Here is a 20,235-nt window from a genome sequence, read left to right as displayed (position 1 = left end):
TTTCTGCAACCCAGCCATTAAATGGCAGGCACTATTACAATTTTCTTGCCAGAGCATTGGCAGAATTGCTGGAAGATGTCCCCGCTCCCTACAAGACAACACATGTGGTTCCAACATGACAGGGCACCAGCACATTTCAGTCATAATGTGCGTCGATTCCTAGACCAACGGTTCCCAGAAACGTGGATTGGCAGAGGTGGTCCTGTACCATGGCCAGCTCGATCACCAGATATGTCCCCTCTGGACTTTTTTTTGGGTTGGGAGAGATGTGCAAGCTTGTTTACACAACTCCTGTTGCATAGAAGAGGATCTGGTTGCCCGGATAGTAGAGCAGCAGGAACAATTCAGGATGCTCCTGGAGGTTTTACCCGTGTCAGACAGAACATGATCCGACGGTGTAACCTTTGTTTACGTGTCAATGGAGGCATTTTTGAAAATCTACTATAATTGCAATTGGGTTGTGTTAATGTGTTGTCTCTTGGTCATAAAAAATGGAAAAGTGTTAGTTGGTTTAATTAATTTGCCACCAGAGAAATCTTCCTCTACCAGTTTAAATACTCCTCGTAGGAAAAAATGACACTAGGGAAAAATATTTGTTTTGATGTCCCCTACAATCTCCCAGAGTTTGTTGGTTTAAATACTTTTCACCCTGTATAACCAGGACTGAAAACAGATCTTTACTTTGTAATCATCCCCTCCAGGAGAGTTGGCGCATGTTTTAAATGCAAAGTGCAGCTGTGGAGAATGGAGGTCATCTTGCCACCTCCATAGCAATATAAACAAATAAAAACCACAAATCTTACAGCCTGTAATGACATTCTTGTCCATGAAGTACCTCCTCGAGATTCGTACACAGTGCTTCAATGCCACACTACAGGAATGTAACTGAGTTGCGCACAAACTATAGCCTTTAGATCTCCCTGCATATTTAGTGCTTCAGAATATCACAAAGTGCTTCAGAATATCAAAACCAAATTTGTTTCTAACCTTTTGCATGGAAGCTGTAGCCCTACATTAATGTTCTAGACGATATGTTGGTTTACTGTTATACACAACCAGGCATAAAATAAAAATGCTGTTACAACATTATAATGTTGTCAGAAAGTATTTACACGAAAGGAATGTGCCAAGAACTGCAGGTGATCCCTTCGGACTTTTGCTGTGTGACACTCTAGACGGAATTTTACAATTTGATGAATTCTGGCACACTCTAATCACTGTGACTCTCAGCTGTTTTGGGCAACATGTTTTGGTATGAACCATAACTACTTGAACAGTTATTGGTAGAAAACATTCTATTAATTTGGAGTCAAATTTCCTTTAAAAACCTATCTGCATGGTTTGCAAGACATTTACCACAGATGAGTTAATTCAGGTGAGAAACATAGTGTAGCTGTTATAATCATGGTTCAACAGCCAACTTAGCCAACTTAACAGTTGCTACATATCTTGACCGGTGGATGGTAGACCTTTACTTGAAGTTTCTTCAAAATACCAGTAATGTTAAAAAAATAAAAAATAAATGTTATGCAGTGAAGAGTTGCCATATATCTTTATAGCATCTCTTTCCTCTTCTGGGGTTAATCGGTCTGGTGTTTCGAGTCTGATGTGGGGGTCCATTTTTCCTGTATATAACCTCATGGTGTACACCAGCTCATTCAGGGTGTTCCTAGAATCAAACCTGTAAACCAAAACTTTAAGAGGGCTCACAGTCTGCAAAAGATGGAGGCAGCTGGATACCTGTGAGTTTTAATCTGCGGAGGTGGTCCTACAGTAAATACACATTCCCGCTCTTCTCAAACGTCAAACTAGTTACGTAGCTTCAACATTTCAATGGAAAAACAAGCCACTGAGGTCCATCTCTAACTCATGTTGACAACAACTGGAAATTCAATAAACATATACAATGCCGACTGGCCGCTAACAACAGATCTCGGGTGTTCCAAAAAAATGTTGTACTGGATCTAATACTCTTTATTGCGTGCTTCGGGTGTGGCCCATCATGAGACAATTTGTTAAAAAATACAAACCTCATGAGCACAAAAATACTTAAAGACCAACACACTAAGACAAAACAAGCGACAGACAGATCTGCGGAGTATGTATCACTTTATGTTATAAGAAAATCGCATGAGCACTGACATATAATGTACGAGATTTCACAGAGAAAACAGTCAAGTGAACTTGAAAACTGAAGTGAACACTAACAAATCATGCTAAGCAGAGCAAAGTAAACTAAAAGCTCGCCAGATGGAGTGATGAACTTGGTGCTCCTAACAATGTCAAAAACAAGAACAATTACAGAAAGTAACAAAAAGGCTCCAGTTAGCTCTGTGTAACAATGTATATCATCAAAAATCACAGTACACAGGGTCTCAGTGCCACACTACTGGAATGTACCCATTTAGTACATTAAAATACATCTGTATTAAATGGCAAAACAAATCATATAAGTAGCTTATACAGACTACATGATTCAACCTAGAGTCAATGGTACAACGTATGGACGGAAGAGAATATTTTGCAAAAATTTTATTTTTACACAAGAACAGGAATTCAATATTAAAATCAGATAAAAATATCATAGGAATCAATTATAAACCCATTCATTAAAAATCTGCCAAAAGCTGCTACACAACAGCATACTGCATTCCGGACAGCACAGATGCAGTTCTCATTTTTAAGAATGAAAAACTAGAATATATTTCACACAATAATCAAAACTGATAAAAGTACACTGACAAATAGTAATCTCAGTGTGACATCCTTTCATATAGAATCAAGGACAGCAATTAAATATTATGAGAAAACCAACCAAATATCTATTCAAAAACACCAAAAACTGTCACAGGAGGAACATGTGCTCAGGATTGTGATACCCAGTCATCAGCTATATTTGCACATAATGCGCGAGACAAACTTCAGCCACTAAAATTTTGCAAGTGTTAGGCAAATTAGGAACTGTTAGGCAAATTAGGAAAGCCAGACACACATTTTCATAAAGGATCACATAGGCACCCCAAAAAACAAGTATTCATTTATATAGAAATAAAACAAACAGAAGCATGATGGACAAGAGTCATAAAAGCAGCAGTTCCTAAATGAGTAACATCATCAAGGATGCTAAAAACCAATTCTGCTCGATGATTACAGTGCTAGGATCTGTTTTGTGGGGCATACAAACTTTGAGTTAATCCAAGATATCAACATCCCTACCCCTAGGCTTGATGTGGAGAATTTTTAAACCTTCATTCATCAAGGCTAAAACATGGTCCGTTGTTTTTAAATGGCAGGCTAGTCCACCATTATTACTTCTGCATGTGTGTTCTCCAAACATTGTTATGAAGTCCCTCCCAGTCTGAACCACATAGATCCTGTCACAGGAACTGCACAAAATTTTGTAAACCCCTGAATTATTAAATTTGTTGCCTCCATTACTAAGATTGTGTTGCAAAAACAGGAACAAGCTTTTTTTGTGTACTGAAACCTACTTGTACCTTTGCCTTTCTAATATCTTACTGCACCAGGAGCCAAATAGGATAAGAATACATGCTGCAATCTATTTTCAGACGTAGATACCTGTGTTGCGCTTTGGTAAGAATCCTGATGCCCACACTCAGTATGCTCTTTACAGAAAAACCACTGTCCAGGCTCACGTGTGTTACGATACTAATCTCTTTATTGTCCACATCATCATCTAGACCCCTAGTCTAGCAAGCCTGTGAAACATAGATGAACAGAATGAATGCTTATGCGCTACAGGGTGACAGGAGCTTGACGCAATAATGACATCAGATGCAATCAACTTGCAAAAGATACCTTAATCAACTAAGAGCCTAACCTGAAAATGGGAAGATCAAGGAAATTCACACTACCATCAACTTTGTGTTCCACCACAAACTGTATGTTCCCTTCATTGTGTTGAAAACTTGTGCAAATGAATCTACACTGGCCCTACTGCCCTCAAAAAGGACAAATATATCATCCACATATCTATGGTACACAATAAGTTTCTTTTTTAGATCAGGTTAAGTGTTAAAGAATATATTACAATTCACAAAAATATCGGACAGGATCCAAAAAAGGCTACATCCCATGGCAAGACCATCACTTTGATGATAAATGCAACTACAAAATGTAAAGTAATTAAAAGACAAGGATAGGAATAGAAAGATTGCTTCTTACTATGAAGAAGACTCATTAAATTGCAGAGAGGCAAAAATAAAAGACTTCCATAAAGCTTTCTGCCAGAGCCTTCATCAGCAAAAGAGACACTCACAACATTCACACACACAAGCAAGCAAGCACACCTCATGCACACATGACCACAAACTCCAGCATCTCGAGCCGGAAAGCAACTATCCTACCTGGAGTGGACAAGGATAAGCAAGATTTAAACAAGTTCACTGGTCTCACCTAGACTTATTTTGCCAAAATTCAAAAAAATTCTATACGATGATTTGCGAAGTTTCTGAAATGGGGACATTAATATAAAGGTTCTTAATATTTAGGGAAGCTAGTACTGCTCCATCCTGGACTCCCAACACCATTTAGCAACCTGACTAATTCAAAGCTATTTTTTAAACTGCTGGGCTAACGGAATGTACAAGTTTCTTTAAGTTGTGTGTGGCGGGAACTACTGACGTAGCAATTAGGTCTCTGAATAGACGGAACAATGGGCCTGATCAGATGATGATGATCGGTTTGTGGGGCACTCAACTGTGCAACCATCATTGTCCGTACGAAGTCCCAACTTTCACACAATCCAATTTTTTCACATTCCAATCTAAACACTGTCACGGATGATGATGATGAAATGATGAGGACAGCACAAACACCCAGTCCCCAAGGAGGCCTGATCAGAAAATCCGTTTTATGAAGCTTAACCTTATCCTGCAATTTACACGTTGGAGAATTCATGACATTAAAGACTGTTTCACAAAAACCTGACTTAAACAAAAGATTTGATTCATTGATATATTATTTTTAAAATATTGACGAAGGATAAGAGAGGCTACTTCTTGAATCCCATTATACCATTTTCATCCAAAAATACTGAGGTCTTAGAAATTTAATCCTCATCAGTAATCAAAACTACATAGCTCCCCTGGTAAGGCTTCGTGACTAAAATATTATTTTCACACAATTTGATATTCAGTCTATAAGCAAAAATTTGAAAAGGGGTTATGTAAGGAACACTTTGTTTGACATGCCTTAAGACACCACAAGTCTTAGTAGCAATGTCAGCTTGTGGGAACTTTGAAATTCTTGTCTGCTCATAGCCATTTTTCGTTTCCGCAATCGTCCTCTTTCAACCTATCATCAACTTTGGGGGGCAAAATGAAACCCAAAACCTAACATCATGACATGGAAGGCTCATATCAGTTCAGAGTTCAAGATGGCAGCGAGTATAGATGTACATGTTGTTACTGCTAAATTAAATTACAGTTATGTAGTTAAAAAATCGCTTGTGTGAAGTGCAAAGATGAACTTAAAATGTATAGTGAATGTATTTCAAGTTTACAAGCAGTAATCATAGGATTAAGAAGAGAAAATGACAGCCTAAAGCATGAAAATATGGAGCTTAGGTTGAAACAAAACATGGGTGTGCTGCCAAAAGTTAGCAACTATAAATCGATGAATGGAAGACAGTGAACAGCAAATGTAAAGCACAAGGCGGAAAAATGTCACCTACCATGAGTAAACCAAGTTTCAGTGTGAAAACAATTTTAATATCCTTTATTCCGAAAACTGTAGTCGAGCGACTGGATCAAAATAAGAGGTAAATTCGAGTGTGTCTATGGAAGACGTTACAAAATGTAATCTTCACAGAAAAAAAAAAAAAAATCTCACAAAACAGATTTGCCCTACCTGTGCCTCACCAATAGTGATAAGTGTGAAATGTGTCAAAAACGAATTTCGTAACTATGCAGTGGAGAAAAAAAGAAAAAATACGATCGCCAAACCATTGAAAAAAAAAATTACAACATTACAACATTCTCTTATTAACAAACAGCCACGCCACAAATTTGATGAGTGTTTTACAGGACAATTACAAAGATATCCAAGCAATAGGAATAGTGAAATCAGGTGCAAGTACGAAAACTTCCTAGAAGCAAATAAATCACGAAACACTATTATTACAATGCTGCCTCACAGGTATGATCTTATGTACAATTTGTGTGTAAATAAGTTGATTCCAAAAAGAAACATTAAAATGAAACAAATGTGTGCTCAACTTGGCAAATGTAAAATATTAAATATAGGCAAACTGAACAGAAGCCCACATACCAGACATGGTATGCACCTAAATTTTGAAGGCAAAAAATTCTTGTGTGACAAAATATGGGAAGTTAACAAAGAAAAAGACAAATTAAACAGAATTCTCAGTCACAAAGTAAACAATGATGATTTTTTTTTTTTTTAGAGGAAAGCATAACAAATTAACCCTTGCATATCAGAATGTCCAGTATGTAACTAATAAAACAGAACAGCTGAGTGTTTACCTAAATGAAACTAAGCCACACCCCTTCCTAGAGAGTGAATTGGGATGCAGGGAAGAGGAAGCATATGGTTACAGGCTAAAAAATTACAAACTTATAAACTTGTACTGCAGAAAGACACACAAGTGTTGGGGTAGGCATTTATAGTAGAAATTATGTAAAATGTGAAAAAGTGAAATGGGAGAGATGATCTGAGTACTGAAATGGTATTTGAGGTTGCAGAAGTATACCTAAAGTATGGAAACAACAGCCTTATTATAGCAGCACTGTATAGGTCACCTGGAAGTAACACAGAAGAGTTTCTAAATTGCCTAGAGGACTTGCTGGAGGGGACAGCAGTGTATAAAAAAAACACTTGTTGCTTGTAGGAGACATCAACATAGGCTCATTAAATAATAGTGTTAATTATTTCCGCTATGTGGATGTATTACAGTGTTATAACTTTAAACAAATGAACTCAGAACCTACATCAGTCACTGCAAATACGAAGCCATGTAGTGACCATGTTCTCAAAAATGTAGGAAAAGAGAAAGTAAATGTAAACACCTTAGAAAACTAAATTTGTGATCACAGAGCCTTTACTATGGAAATTGATGTAGGGAACATAGATGTAACTGAAAGTGATACAGTTACATATACGGTGGTCCATTGATTTTGACTGGGCCAAATATCTCACAAAATAATCGTCAAATGAAAAAAACTACACAGAATGAAACTTGTCTAGCTTGAAGGGGGAAACAGATGGCGCTATGGTTGGCGGATATCAACTGCATTTTTCTAAACAGGAACCCACATTATTTATTACATATTCGTGTAGTACATAAAGAAATATGAATGTTTTAGTTGGACCACATTTTTCAGTTTGTGGTAGATGGCGCTGTAATAGTCACAAACATATGGCTCACAATTTTAGACTAACAGTTGCTAACAGGTAGGTTTTTTAAATTAAAATACAGAAGTAGGTATGTTTGAACATTTTATTTAGGTCGTTCCAATGTGATACATGGACCTTTGTGAACTTATCATTTCTGAGAACGCATGCTGTTACAACGTGATTACCTGTAAATACCACATTAATGCAATAAATGCTCAAAATGATGTCAGTCAGCCTCAATACAATGGCAATATGTGTAACGACATTCCTCTCAACAGCGAGTAGTTCGCCTTCCATAATGTTCACAAATGCATTGATAATGATCTGACGCATATTGTCAGGCATTGTTGGTGGATCAGGATAGCAAATGTCTTTCAGCTTTCCCCACAGAAAGAAATCCGGGGACATCAGATCTGGTGAACGTGCGGGCCATGGTATGGTGCTTCGACAACCAATCCACCTGTCATGAAATATGCTATTCAATACCACTTCAACCGCACGCAAGCTATGTGCCGGACATCCATTATGTTGGAACTACATCGCCATTCTGTCATGCAGTGAAAAAATCTTGTAGTAACATCGGTAGAACATTACGTAGGAAATCAGCATACATTGCACCATTTAGATTGCCATCGATAAAATGGGGGCCAATTATCCTTCCTCTCATAATGCCGCACCATACATTAACCTGCCAAGGTTGCCGATGACCCACTTGTCGCAGCCATCGTGGATTTTCCGTTGCCCAATAGTGCATATTATGCCGGTTTACATTACCGCTGTTGGTGAATGACGCTTCGTCGCTAAATAGAAAAAAATCTCATCGGCCCGTAATTTCTCTTGTGCCCAGTGGCAGAACTGTTCACGACGTTCAAAGTTGTCGCCATGCAATTCCAGGTGCATAGAAATATGGTACGGGTGCAATCGATGTTGATGTAGCATTCCCAACACCGATGTGTTTGAATCCCGGTTCTCATGCAATTTGTCTGCTATTGATGTGCGGATTAACTGGGACAGCATCTAAAACACCTACTTGGGCATCATCATTTGTTGCAGGTCATGGTTGACATTTCACATGTGGCTGAATACTTTCTGTTTCCTTAAATAACGTAACTATCCGGCGAACGGTCCAGACACTTTGATGATGTCGTCCAGGATACCGAGCAGCATACATAGCACACACCCATTGGGCATTTTGATCACAATAGCCATACATCAACATGATATCGACCTTTTCCACACTTGGTAAACGGTCCATTTTAACACGAGTAATGTATCACGAAGCAAATACCGTCCACACTGGCGGAATGTTACATGATACTACATACTTATACGCTTGTGAATATTACAGCAGGATTTAAAAGCGAAAAAAAGTGGGACAACTAAAACATTCATATTTCTTTATGTACTACATGAATATGTAATAAAAAATGGCGGTTCCTATTTAGAAAATATAAGAGTCTTACGGTGTACTACATGTATATACTGCACACAGTCATGTTCGTAAAACAAAATCCTGAATTTAATATGACAAACAGCAATGTACACAACTATGATACATGGGGAAGGGAAAATTTTCATAGAATTGTAACCAATAAAAAGACAACAGCCCACATAGAATGGGAGCAATTTTCTACAATGCACTACCGTGTGAACTCAAGAAAACAAATCTAAATATGCTAAAGAGTAGACTGAAGCAATTATTAATAGAGAAGTGTTGTGACTCTATAGACGACTTTAAGTTGTAGTGCCATCTTGGAAAACAGTGTATATAGACAATGTCTCCGATCTATCAGTGGTATGAAAGAATGTTATTATACACTGTATTATGCATACTGTACTATTATAAATATAAGATAAATTGTGTTACACTATAGAGGAATCTACTTGTGGTGCCCTCTTGAAAAATAGTGTGTACAGACATGTATCTGATCGATATGATGTTATGAAAGAATGTAAATATTTTGTAAATAAAATAGAAAGAGACTTCCACATGGGAAAAATATATTAAAAACAAAGATTCCAAGACTTACCAAGCGGGGAAAGCGCCGGTAGACAGGCACAATAAAATAACACAATGATTGCTTCTTCAGGAAAGAGGGAAAGACGAAAGGATGTGGGTTTTAAGGGAGAGGGTAAGGAGTCATTTCAATCCCAGGAGCGGAAAGACTTACCGTAGGGGGAAAAAAAAGGAGATGTGCGGATGGATATGTGTGTGTGTGTGTGTGTGTGTGTGTGTGTGTGTGTGTGTGTGTGTGTGTGTACACCTGCCCTTTTTTCCTCCTTTTTTCCCCCTACGGTAAGTCTTTCCGCTCCCGGGATTGGAATGACTCCTTACCCTCTCCCTTAAAACCCACATCCTTTCGTCTTACCCTCTCCTTCCCTCTTTCCTGAAGAAGCAACCGTTGGTTGCGAAAGCTAGAAATTTTGTGTGTGTTTGTGTGTTATTTTATTGTGCCTGTCTACCGGCACTTTCCCGCTTGGTAAGTCTTGGAATCTTTGTTTTTAATGTAAATATTTTACTGCATACGTGTAATGTAAGCTAAATTTTCCTGACAATGTCCGAAAACTTTTGTTATATGGACAGAAAATAAATAAATAAAGGAAACTCAACATTAGTCAGACTGACCACTCTATCTGCAAACTTGTCTTTACTTACTTGATCGACACTCGTTGCAATCGAGCCGACACCTCGTGGGATGAGAGAATTCAATATATGTGTATTCCCCGACAAAATAGATTAAGTTTCACCACACAAAATCACACACTAGCACATAAGATTTAGCAAACTGCTCTGGAAAGAGAAGGGAGTGTATATGACAACACAGAAACCTATCCTTGGGGCTTGCCAAGTCTTTAGCCTTATGCAGATCCAATTTCACTTTTCACACATGACTATGACCTTAATTTGCTGTGCATTACATGATTTTTTTTTTTTTTTTTTTTTTTTTTTTTTTTTTTTTAACTCAGCATAGCTAGCTGTTACGCCCTGACACAAACAGGACATGTTGAACATGATCTTCAATTGATTTCTTGTAATAGTCCTACTTTGATGTAATATTTCATGACCTCGTGGACTTCATGGAAACTCTATATGATTTTGTCAGTTTCAATTATTGTGTGAAATATATTTTGGTTTTTCATTCTTATGGTTTTATGATTGATTTCTATGGTTTTATTATATGACTTTCATTTTGAATTCCTGTACTTGTGTAAAAATAATTTTTTTTTGTGAAATATCCCTTTCCCTTCCTTGTATCACTAACTTTTATCACTAACTCTAAGTTGACTCACGTAGTCTGTTAAGCTACTGACGTGATTTGTTGTTGCCATTTAATACATATGTGTTTTAACAATATTGTGGAAAGGAAAGTTGCTACTCACCATATAGTGGAGATGCTGAGTCGCAGATAAGCACAACAAAAAGACTGTCACAAATATAGATTTCAGCCAGTAAGGCCTCGCGCACACACACACACACACACACACACACACACACACACACACACACACAACTCCAGTCTCGGAGCACTGTTGCTCCTGCTCATAGTGTGACCTCACAGTTAAGTCCCATAGTGCTCAGAGCCATTTGACCTCAGTTGCATGAGACTGGAGTCGTGTGTGTAAATTGCATTTGTGTGAGTTTGCAGTGTGTGTTTGTTGTCCAATTTTGATGAAGGCCTTACTGGTCGAAAGCTATATTTGTGACAGTCTTTTTTGTTGTGCTTATCTGTTACTCAGCATCTCCGCTATATGGTGAGTAGCAACTTTCCTTTTCACAATATGTATTTTAATGTTTTTTCTGTAGTACATGGGTTGTCCTCAATAATAATGTGATTTTTGATGACATATATTGTTACACTCTAGCATTTTTGTTACTTTCTGTATCTTTTCTTGTTTCTGACATTGTTTGGAGCGCCAAGTTCACTGCTCCATCTGGCGGGCTTTTAGATTACTTCACCCTGCTTAGCATGATTTGTTCATGTTCGCTTTAGTTTTCATATCCAGTCATTGCACTTGACTGTTTTCTCTGTGAAATCTCATACACTACATGTCAGTGCTCACGCAACTTTGTTATTATGTAAACCGGTATATATTCTATAATTCCGCCTGTCACTTGTTTTGTCTGATTAATCGATACGGTCGCATACCTTAAGCATGACTTCAAGTCACAATTGCAACAGATGGAAAGTTCTCAGCTGAAATGTTGGAAGAGCAAGTGTTGATTTCTTGCACACACAACCCCCCACCCCCACCCTCCCAAAAAAGTGTGTGTGGCAGGGGTGGCAAATGTTCTTGGCTGGTTTATCTAGGTTATGTACGGTCAGTTACCTTGAGAATCTGATCTGATTTATTGTACCATTAACTAGTTTTCAAGCCATTGCAGGCTCATCACATGTACATCATTCTCTAGATCATGTGCAGCTAGATGCTAGCTGCTGAAAATAATGGAAATTCAGGCATAAGTAATCAAAATTTTTATGAAATGAAAACTTCATTATATTTTACGATACCTCATGGTATCCATGAAAAATGCAATAGAAGTATCCAAAAATATAATAATCTTGTTGCTTTGCAAACATTTACGTAACTTACGTTACATTATTTTCAACAGTACCATGACGCTAATGTCCACTTGCACATTGTCCAGAGAACAATGTTCCTCTGCCTGGTGATCCTGCCATGGCTCAAAAACTAGTTAATATTATAATAATACTCATTAAATTCAAAAAGGGCCTGGTTGCATTAATCTACATAAACTGCCAATTTAAATCACATTCACAGTTTGTCATCACAATGGATATTGTGAAAGATGAATATTCTATCTTCTGGGAAAACTTATCATAGTATGAGAAGCTATGTATTCAGGGTAGTGAAAGGATGAAATGGTGACAATGCTAAACTGTAAATGTTGTTAATACCTGTAATGAACTTGGAAGAGATAATATTGGTTGCCAAAAAGCAAAATTTTATACTTAAAAATTACAACAATTAAAAGTCAAGAACGATGAGGTGTTTTCAAAAGGCACAAAGCTGTATGAACGTACTTTATTCGCAACTACCAGTTTCACATCAGCACAGACCTGTCATCAGATTTATAATGGTTATTTTTCCACAATGAAGATTGACAATTATGGAGTCTCAGTTTTCAGGAAGTTATCCATGTTAAAAGACAAACCAAAGTTTGGGTTGCCATAGTAAAATTGACTACACCCAAAAGAAGCTTCTAAAAATGTATGAAGTATGATTGCCAAATGATCCAGGCTGGATGACACCACACGGGATACATAAGGGGTGTTCAAAAAGAAACAAGCCAGAGGCATAATTACAGAAACCAGAACATGTAAGTTAGAAGTATTGACCCTGGCTGTTGAGACATTTGTCCCACTGTGACACAAGCTGGTAAATGGCTGTCACATAAAATTCCTGAGGCTGCGATGTTAACCAGTTCTGCACGTACAGCTGGACGTCATTGTCCGATATGAATCGTTTGCCCCTATGCTGACGTTCTTCTTTGACCAAGATGGCGCCCTTCTGATTCACTTCTTGCAGCGCGGGACAACAGTGAATGCCCAACATTACTCTCAAACCTTGACCACCCTTCGCCAAGCGATCAAATCAAAATGACCAGGCAATGTCACCCGTGGGGTCATTCTGCTCCACGGCAATGCGAAGTCTCATACGGCCAACGCAGTCGTGCCACTTCTGCAGGAATTCAAATGGGAGGTTGGGAGGTTCTCGGGCACCCTCCATACAGTCTGGACCTGTCTCCCCGTGGTTACATCATTTTTTTGGTCCCGTTAAAAAGGCTCTGAGGGGCAAACGATTCACGTAGGATGACGACCTCTAGCTGTACATGTGACACTGGCTAACATCGCAATCCCAGGAATTTTATGAGACAGCCATTCACTGCCTTGTGTCACAGTGGGACAAGTGCCTCAACAGCCAGGGTCAATGCTTCTAACATACAGGTACTGGTTTCTGTAATTATGCTTCTGGCTTGTTTATTTTTGACAACCTGTTATATTATACGATCCAGTAGACACCAACTGTATAAAACAATGAAGCAAAACTTAAAATCCTATGTAATGTGTGTACTTCCACTGTATTGCTAGCAGGCTGAAGTGGTGTAAGCAGCCTGTGGATGCTAGCAATGCATTGGCTTCTTACACCACATTGGCTGGTTAGCAATTGGTGATAGTGCTGTAAAGGATGAGCCAGACAATAAGGGATTTTACTTTATTATATGAGCCTCCAAAGGGTAATTTCATTTTTCTATTGTGGCCAAGCCACGGCCGGCAGTCTTAGCTGCCTGTAAATTATTTCGTCCCATGGTTTAGCAACAGGAAGTCAGCACCGAGGAAGGGCACCTTGATCACGCGCCTCTCTCAATGTGCTTATGAGGTAACGCCGCCCCAGGCGTTGCTTAGCAGGTGACGCTATGGAAAGTTCCATGCCGCCCACATGGTTTGCTCGGTCCTAACCAATCAGGGCGGAGGAAGCCGTGTGGTGTGTCGAATATACCCGGCCGCCCCTCGCCGGGCCCACTCTCTTGTATTCTTGCTCACCCGCGAGTCGGATGTGCGCCCTGTAGCAGCGAACATCTCCCGCTTCTCCTGGTGCTATGGCACTGTGGACTTAGTTTTGGCAGACAACCACTTTCGGTAGCTTCACGAACAATGTTTTGCCAAATTCTAAGCTCTGACCCACCCTCACCTCCCTAGGCCTATGTAGCCCCTTTCATAATGCTTTAGCCAATAAATGGCCTTTCTCTAAAAATAACCCTAATCATTTCCATAACGCCCACCGCCTGCCTATACGACCATCCTGTACAGTACGCACATTACGTGGGATTTTAAGTTTCACTTCATCAGTTTCATTCAGTTAGTGTCTACCGTATCCTATAATATATCCTATGTGGTGTTTTCTGGACTGGCCCATTCAGCAGTCATATTTTGCAAATTTTACAAGCATCTTTTGGGTGTACTCAATTTTATTATGACAACCCACTATTTTGGTCAGACTTTTAACAAGGATAACTTGAGGAAGAAATTTCTAAGAATGTACATATGGATCACAGCACTGAATGGTAGTGAAACATGGACTCTGCAAAAACTGGAAAAGAGGAGAATCGAAGCATTTCAGATGTGGCGCGCCACGCTACAGACAAATGCTAAAAATTAGGTGGACTGATAAGGTACAGAATGAAGAGATTCTGTGTAGAACCGGGGAGGAAAGGAGTATGTGGAAAACATTGACAAGGAGAAGAGACAGGATGACAGGACAGCTATTAAGACATCAGGGAATAGCTTCCATGGTACTAGAGGGAGTTGTAGAGGGCAAAAACTGTAGAGGAAGACAGAGATTGAAATACGTCCAGCAAATAACTGAGAATGTAGGTGGCAAGAGCTACTCTTTGATGAAGAGGCTAGTAATTTTCCAACTACATTATGGAAATATAACCATGATGCATCTATACTGATGTGAAACTGGTAATTGCCAATAAAGCACCTTCATACAGCTACAGCTTTCGGAAATACTTCCTCAGTCTTGGTATTTAATTATTGTAATTTTTATGATAATTTGAATGTTTATTCAGTGTTAATTGTTGTTACTGTTCTTCGAATAATTTGAGACATGAATGTGTGTCACTGAAAAGGCACTTGAGCAAAAGAAAGTGAAGTGTCAGAAACATTTGACTTGTATTAAATTTTTAAGTACGTGATACTGTCAAGCTAAAAAAGCTGTAAATAAATAAATGTGGGAAACGAAACTAACACAATACCGGTTTGACACAGGAGATGCTTGTGGTTTAATGAACACTGCTGCTGAGGCGGAAAAGAAAACACTAATGTTTAGGAATAAATGCCTTGCTCATGACTTACCTTCCTATAGCTTGCTGCCATTTCATCCCTAAGAATTGCCCTCAGGTAGGTGGGTAACTTGAAGGCTGGTTGTGCAAGACACCGTGCTGTCGCTATAATGCTTGCGGTAAAGGGTCCATTAATGCCAATCATCGTCAGCAGTTCTACAATGTTTGGTGTCAGCCGGAAAGGAACAGGCCTGTTTGAATCGAGTTCTCCTGCAGAGCAAAAAATATTATCTCTGTATTTTCTATCTTAGATATGGTTCATGCACATAATCATACAGTTTGCAGAGTTGTGAAAGTCACAAGCAATATCCAGTTGTAAGTCCAACAGCGAGTCTCTCTCTTGCTCTTAGTGTTTCACAGATCGTAAGGAAAATAGTTACTCAAAAAAACTAATCCAAAGTAAAGAAATAAACATTTGATGCAAGAATGCCAAATCATCAGTTCATGCCACACAAAGGTACTAATGTCTGAATGGAATGTTTCCTACAGTTTTTGAAGTAGAAGAAGAAGGTAGATTAGTGTTTAACATCCTGTCAATGATGTGATTACAATCAGAGCACTAGCTCAGAAGATACGTCCATTTTGAAGGAACCATTCCTGCACTAATCTTATGTGATTCAGGGAAACCACACAAAAATTAAATCTGGATGTCCAGACACATATTTGAACTGCCATCCCCTTGAATGCCTCTTTAATCTCTCACCAGCATGCCACCTCCCTCATTGTTCATCACCTCTATTTCCATGGAATTTCTGTTGTCAGAATATTTATCCTGGTAGAGATGCTCAAGAAGAATCTCAAATAATCTGGGGAGAATGTGCCTGGGAAACTTAAGTACAACTGCTCAGCAATATTGCAAGAGAGGGAAGAGCCATTCCATGGATTGAAACCAGCTACATATGGTGCTGTAATGAGGTATTTTTCATGAACTGCAGAGCCAGTAGCATCAGTGTTTACTGTGTCTCCACTCTGATCTTAGCCAATGCAAAACAGTTTCTCAGCATGAAGACTTTCTTAGATCTGTGACATATCAAATCACTGGTAGGATAGCAGCTAGGAAGTAACAATGTGACAAACACAACAGTTGTGTCTCAAAGAGTAATTTCGAATCCCCAGACTGTCTTTTAAAACAGTGGTATGATGTTTCTACATAAGACGACAGATGAGGAAATTACAATCAGCAACAAGTGTTAGTTCTTGTTCATAAAACCTTCAGAATTGATGGCTTAGTGTAACCTCAACACAATGCGTTATTTTTTAGTTGTTACTTGCACATTTCATTGGTAACAACTGCAGCCTCTCAGAACAATGTTGAATATGTAATCTATTTTACAACACTAAAAATCTTACACACACACACACACACACACACACACACACACACACACACAATACGCACAGAAAACACCTCTGGACTACAGTAACATTTCAAAACTGGGTGTTTTAACACCATAACAATGGTCCACAACTCTATTACAAGTTACTTGGGTTTTAGTTAACACACTCAGTTTTGGATGAACAGTTCATAGCAAACACAAGTTTTCTGCTAGTGCTATTAAGCAACATCCTGAATAACAATTCCTTTCTCTTCAATGTTACCCCCACATCCTGTTCTCTAATAATTAGTACAACCAATTAATAATTCAAAATTTTAAAATGCATTAACCATTTTGAAGTTCCTATTGTTCTTATCAGTGCTTTTAAAATTACTTAGTGTTTGAGACTGTCACTGTGTCTCTAACACAACTAGCAGCGGCCAGTAGCCCACCTCACCTGTCATATCATCGACGTCAAACTTAAAATACGCAATGTTCATCAGGCCAGAGTTCTGGTGGATGTACATCATGTCGGGGTTCAGCCTCGTGAGATGTAGCACGTACTCACAGAAGCAGGCCAGTGACAGCTGCAATGTGAACTGGAACAGTACATGAGGTACACAGCTCTTTAACAACTGGTCTTGAAAGGGCAGTGGAATATCTTATATTAATGTTCTGTCAATAAATATAATCATAATAGCCATAACAAATTCGAGAAATTCTAACAGCAGTTCCTTGCTCCACCCTTTTGGAAAAGTCTGAACCCTGCTGTTCACAGAAATAGTCTACAACAGCAGTGATGGAATATGAAATCCAAGTAAATAAAGTTCATTGACTACAGTAAGTTTTAGAACCACAAAAACCGTCGTCATTGGGTAAGTTATCCATTTCCTCAGTAAATATGCACCACAATAAATTCTTGTCAGATGATACTTCTGATATGGTTAACTGGTTTTCATGATCTGTGGATAACAATCTCATGGCACATTAAGTGGTATATCCCTGGTCAATACTACACATATTTGAAATACTGTGTATGCTGCCTTGAGAAAATTAGCAGTTGCAGCAAATTCAGCAAGTAAAAGTGATAATCACACTCAGTTGTACAGCTATTCTTCACAGACTGAGTTGTTAAAGAAACAAAGATCAGGGTTTAATGTTCTGTCAACAATGAGGCTACTAGAAATCGAGCCCAAGTTTGGAGGGAGAAGGAAATTTGGAGTGTCCTTTCCAAATTAAGCGTCCTTTCCAAGTACGCAGCCAGAGGAACCTAAACTGAGATGGCCAGACAGGAATTTGAACTGCTATCCACAGTCATGCCAGTTCAGTGTCTTACCTGTGTGTCACCTCATTCAGCATGTTAAAGATGGATCATATTGTTTCAGCAACAAATAATTTCATGGAGATTAAATCACGAAACAACATTGTCCAAATACAATCATTAACGTAAATTTGACATATTTTGTAGGTTCATGATCTCAAGTTTCGAACGTTTTGTGGCCCTCAAAGAATTCAAAAGGATGCTGCCAGAAAGTACACATCTGTTCCAAGATTTGAAAATTTTGGCTACATTTTACTATAGTAAAAATGTGATTACAATTTAATTATACAGAAAGTCCCAGTTAGCATAGAAAAGGGGATTATGTATTGTGAATGGTGAACTTTATACAACACTGTATTTCATGTGTGATAAAACTTTACAGCCATGCAAATACCCAGACCGCTACTAGTCCACTGGAACCTCTCATACTGTGCAGCAAAGTTCTCTTTCAATAAAAAAATTTGAGTTTGTTGTGGGGGATTCGAACAGCTGAATTACAGATAAATTACACTCTGAGTCAAATGCACATGAAAGACAGAACTGATTTTTTCAGGAAGACAGAGCTGTGTGCAACAGGTGTTGTCATATGCTCTCTCTCATATAAGAAGCCTTCATAGAACAACATGCAATAAAGCGAACGTTTGAATCTGTCTTTTTCACCTGATTTGTAATTGAGGGAAAAGAGGTTACAGTTCTATGGAAACTAGTTTGAATATTATTTGTTAAATATAAAAATGCATAGAGATGCAAGGGACAAATTTCAAAACATAATGTCTTTTTTACATGGTTGAATATAAAAATGTTACATGGTTGAATATAACAATGAAAACAATCAACTATTGACAAAATCATTTAACTGGATACATAAAAAATCTACTCGCCAAGCGGTAGCAGAACATACACATAACAGCCACCTGCTCCGAAAGCTTGCCAGTTACAAGCGTATTTTATGTGCCTTTTCTGCCGCCGCTTGGTGAGTGGATTTTCCATCTATTAAATTATTTTTACATGGTTGATGTTTTTGAAAGTATTTTCTGATTTAAAGAAAAATGGTGTGTGTATTTGCCTGAATCGGCACATTACTAACATGACGTCACTTTTATCTTTGCCACAATGTACCTGCAACCACCAAACCATTACTGAGAAATACATAACAAACCAAAATCTGAGAAAGTTGGCTTTAACCCATACCATTTTCCGGAACTGCCAGTAATCTGTAGGTGTTGTGAAGGTCCTTAGTGCCCAGTCACTCAACAGGGTTCTAGGCACCATACTCTTTTGTGTATCCTGAAGGATTTCCCGCAGAACCTGGACACTGGGCTGAGATCCCCTAGCCTGTAAACACAATTTCATTTACTAATTTTCAGGAAAAATCAGAGTAAATGGGCACAGCAAAAAATGCAAAGAGGAGGGGGGGCCTTATCTCAATACATCACATGTACAGTGGCTGTCTCTTGTTAAATACATGAAAGACAGTAATTGAAAAATTATAGACCAGTTAGCTGTGATTCAATTAGATAATGTAAATTAAGCCAAAACATCCAAAAAGTGCTGCCCAGATTTCATAAATACAAAACTAAAAACAAAAATGGTCTGCCCACCAATTACAACTTAAAAGCACTCTTGCATAAATAAGAGCAACATATACTGCATACTGATATCTGTCCACATCCCTTATATATTAAAAGGGCTGACAGGTAACAAAATTATTCAAAACAATTTAAAATCATCTGTAATTGACAATTCTTGCTACTCAACAGATGAATTTCTGTTACAATATAGGTAAATACCATATTATCATAATGTGTCTGTAATATCAGTACACTGCACCAGCCACAATGCAGCCCCATAGTGAACATTCCTCTCTAACATGGAACGAGTTGACTGACATTCAAAAGCAGCTGTCAAGTGACTGGCTACTGCTGCGAACTGATTTTTTGGAAGAGTGTCATGAACCTGTGGTACCAAAAGTACCTCAACTACTATTCTCCTCTACTATTCCCCCCAAACAACAAGTTTGAGGTGCTGTCTTTTAATAAAACTGAGACTGAGCCAGTAGGACTCACTTCACCCATTTTGGGGGAATCTGTTTTTGTTCTGTGTCAAGAGTAGGCAAACACAAAAGGGTAGGAATCTATTAATCATCATCAGTTAAAACATACGGTGAATAATGGTATCCCATAGGGAGAGGATAGCAAGGGATAGGGAAGAACACTAGGTGGACTTAGTGTGTATGCCAGGGGGTCTCATTCAACGCAATGAAGAGGCTATTCCGGTAGCTATTGAGGGAATATGGTGTAACCAACTGCAGATTGTGACACACATGGGAACAAATGATGCCTGTCGTCTGG

At 38.5% G+C, this 20,235-nt stretch overlaps 1 protein-coding gene across 4 annotated transcripts in view; it reads right to left on the bottom strand.

The window, feature by feature from the left end:
- The window catches only part of LOC126284735 (transformation/transcription domain-associated protein), a 392,578-nt gene that overhangs the window by 2,721 nt on the left and 369,622 nt on the right, over positions 1-20,235 (bottom strand). For all 4 annotated transcript variants that reach the window (XM_049983877.1, XM_049983882.1, XM_049983889.1 and 1 more), the window contains 3 exons: positions 19,076-19,219; positions 17,021-17,162; positions 15,261-15,457 (listed from right to left, as the gene is read on the bottom strand). In XM_049983877.1, the coding sequence (XP_049839834.1) occupies positions 15,261-15,457; positions 17,021-17,162; positions 19,076-19,219 (483 nt within the window). The remainder of the gene's footprint in view (positions 1-15,260; positions 15,458-17,020; positions 17,163-19,075; positions 19,220-20,235) is intronic.

Source organism: Schistocerca gregaria, chromosome 1, assembly GCF_023897955.1.
Source record: "Schistocerca gregaria isolate iqSchGreg1 chromosome 1, iqSchGreg1.2, whole genome shotgun sequence".
NCBI classification, from domain to species: Eukaryota; Metazoa; Arthropoda; class Insecta; order Orthoptera; family Acrididae; genus Schistocerca; species Schistocerca gregaria.
The sequence above is the reverse complement of the archived record's forward strand: the minus strand, read 5'-3'. Positions and strand labels throughout refer to the sequence as shown.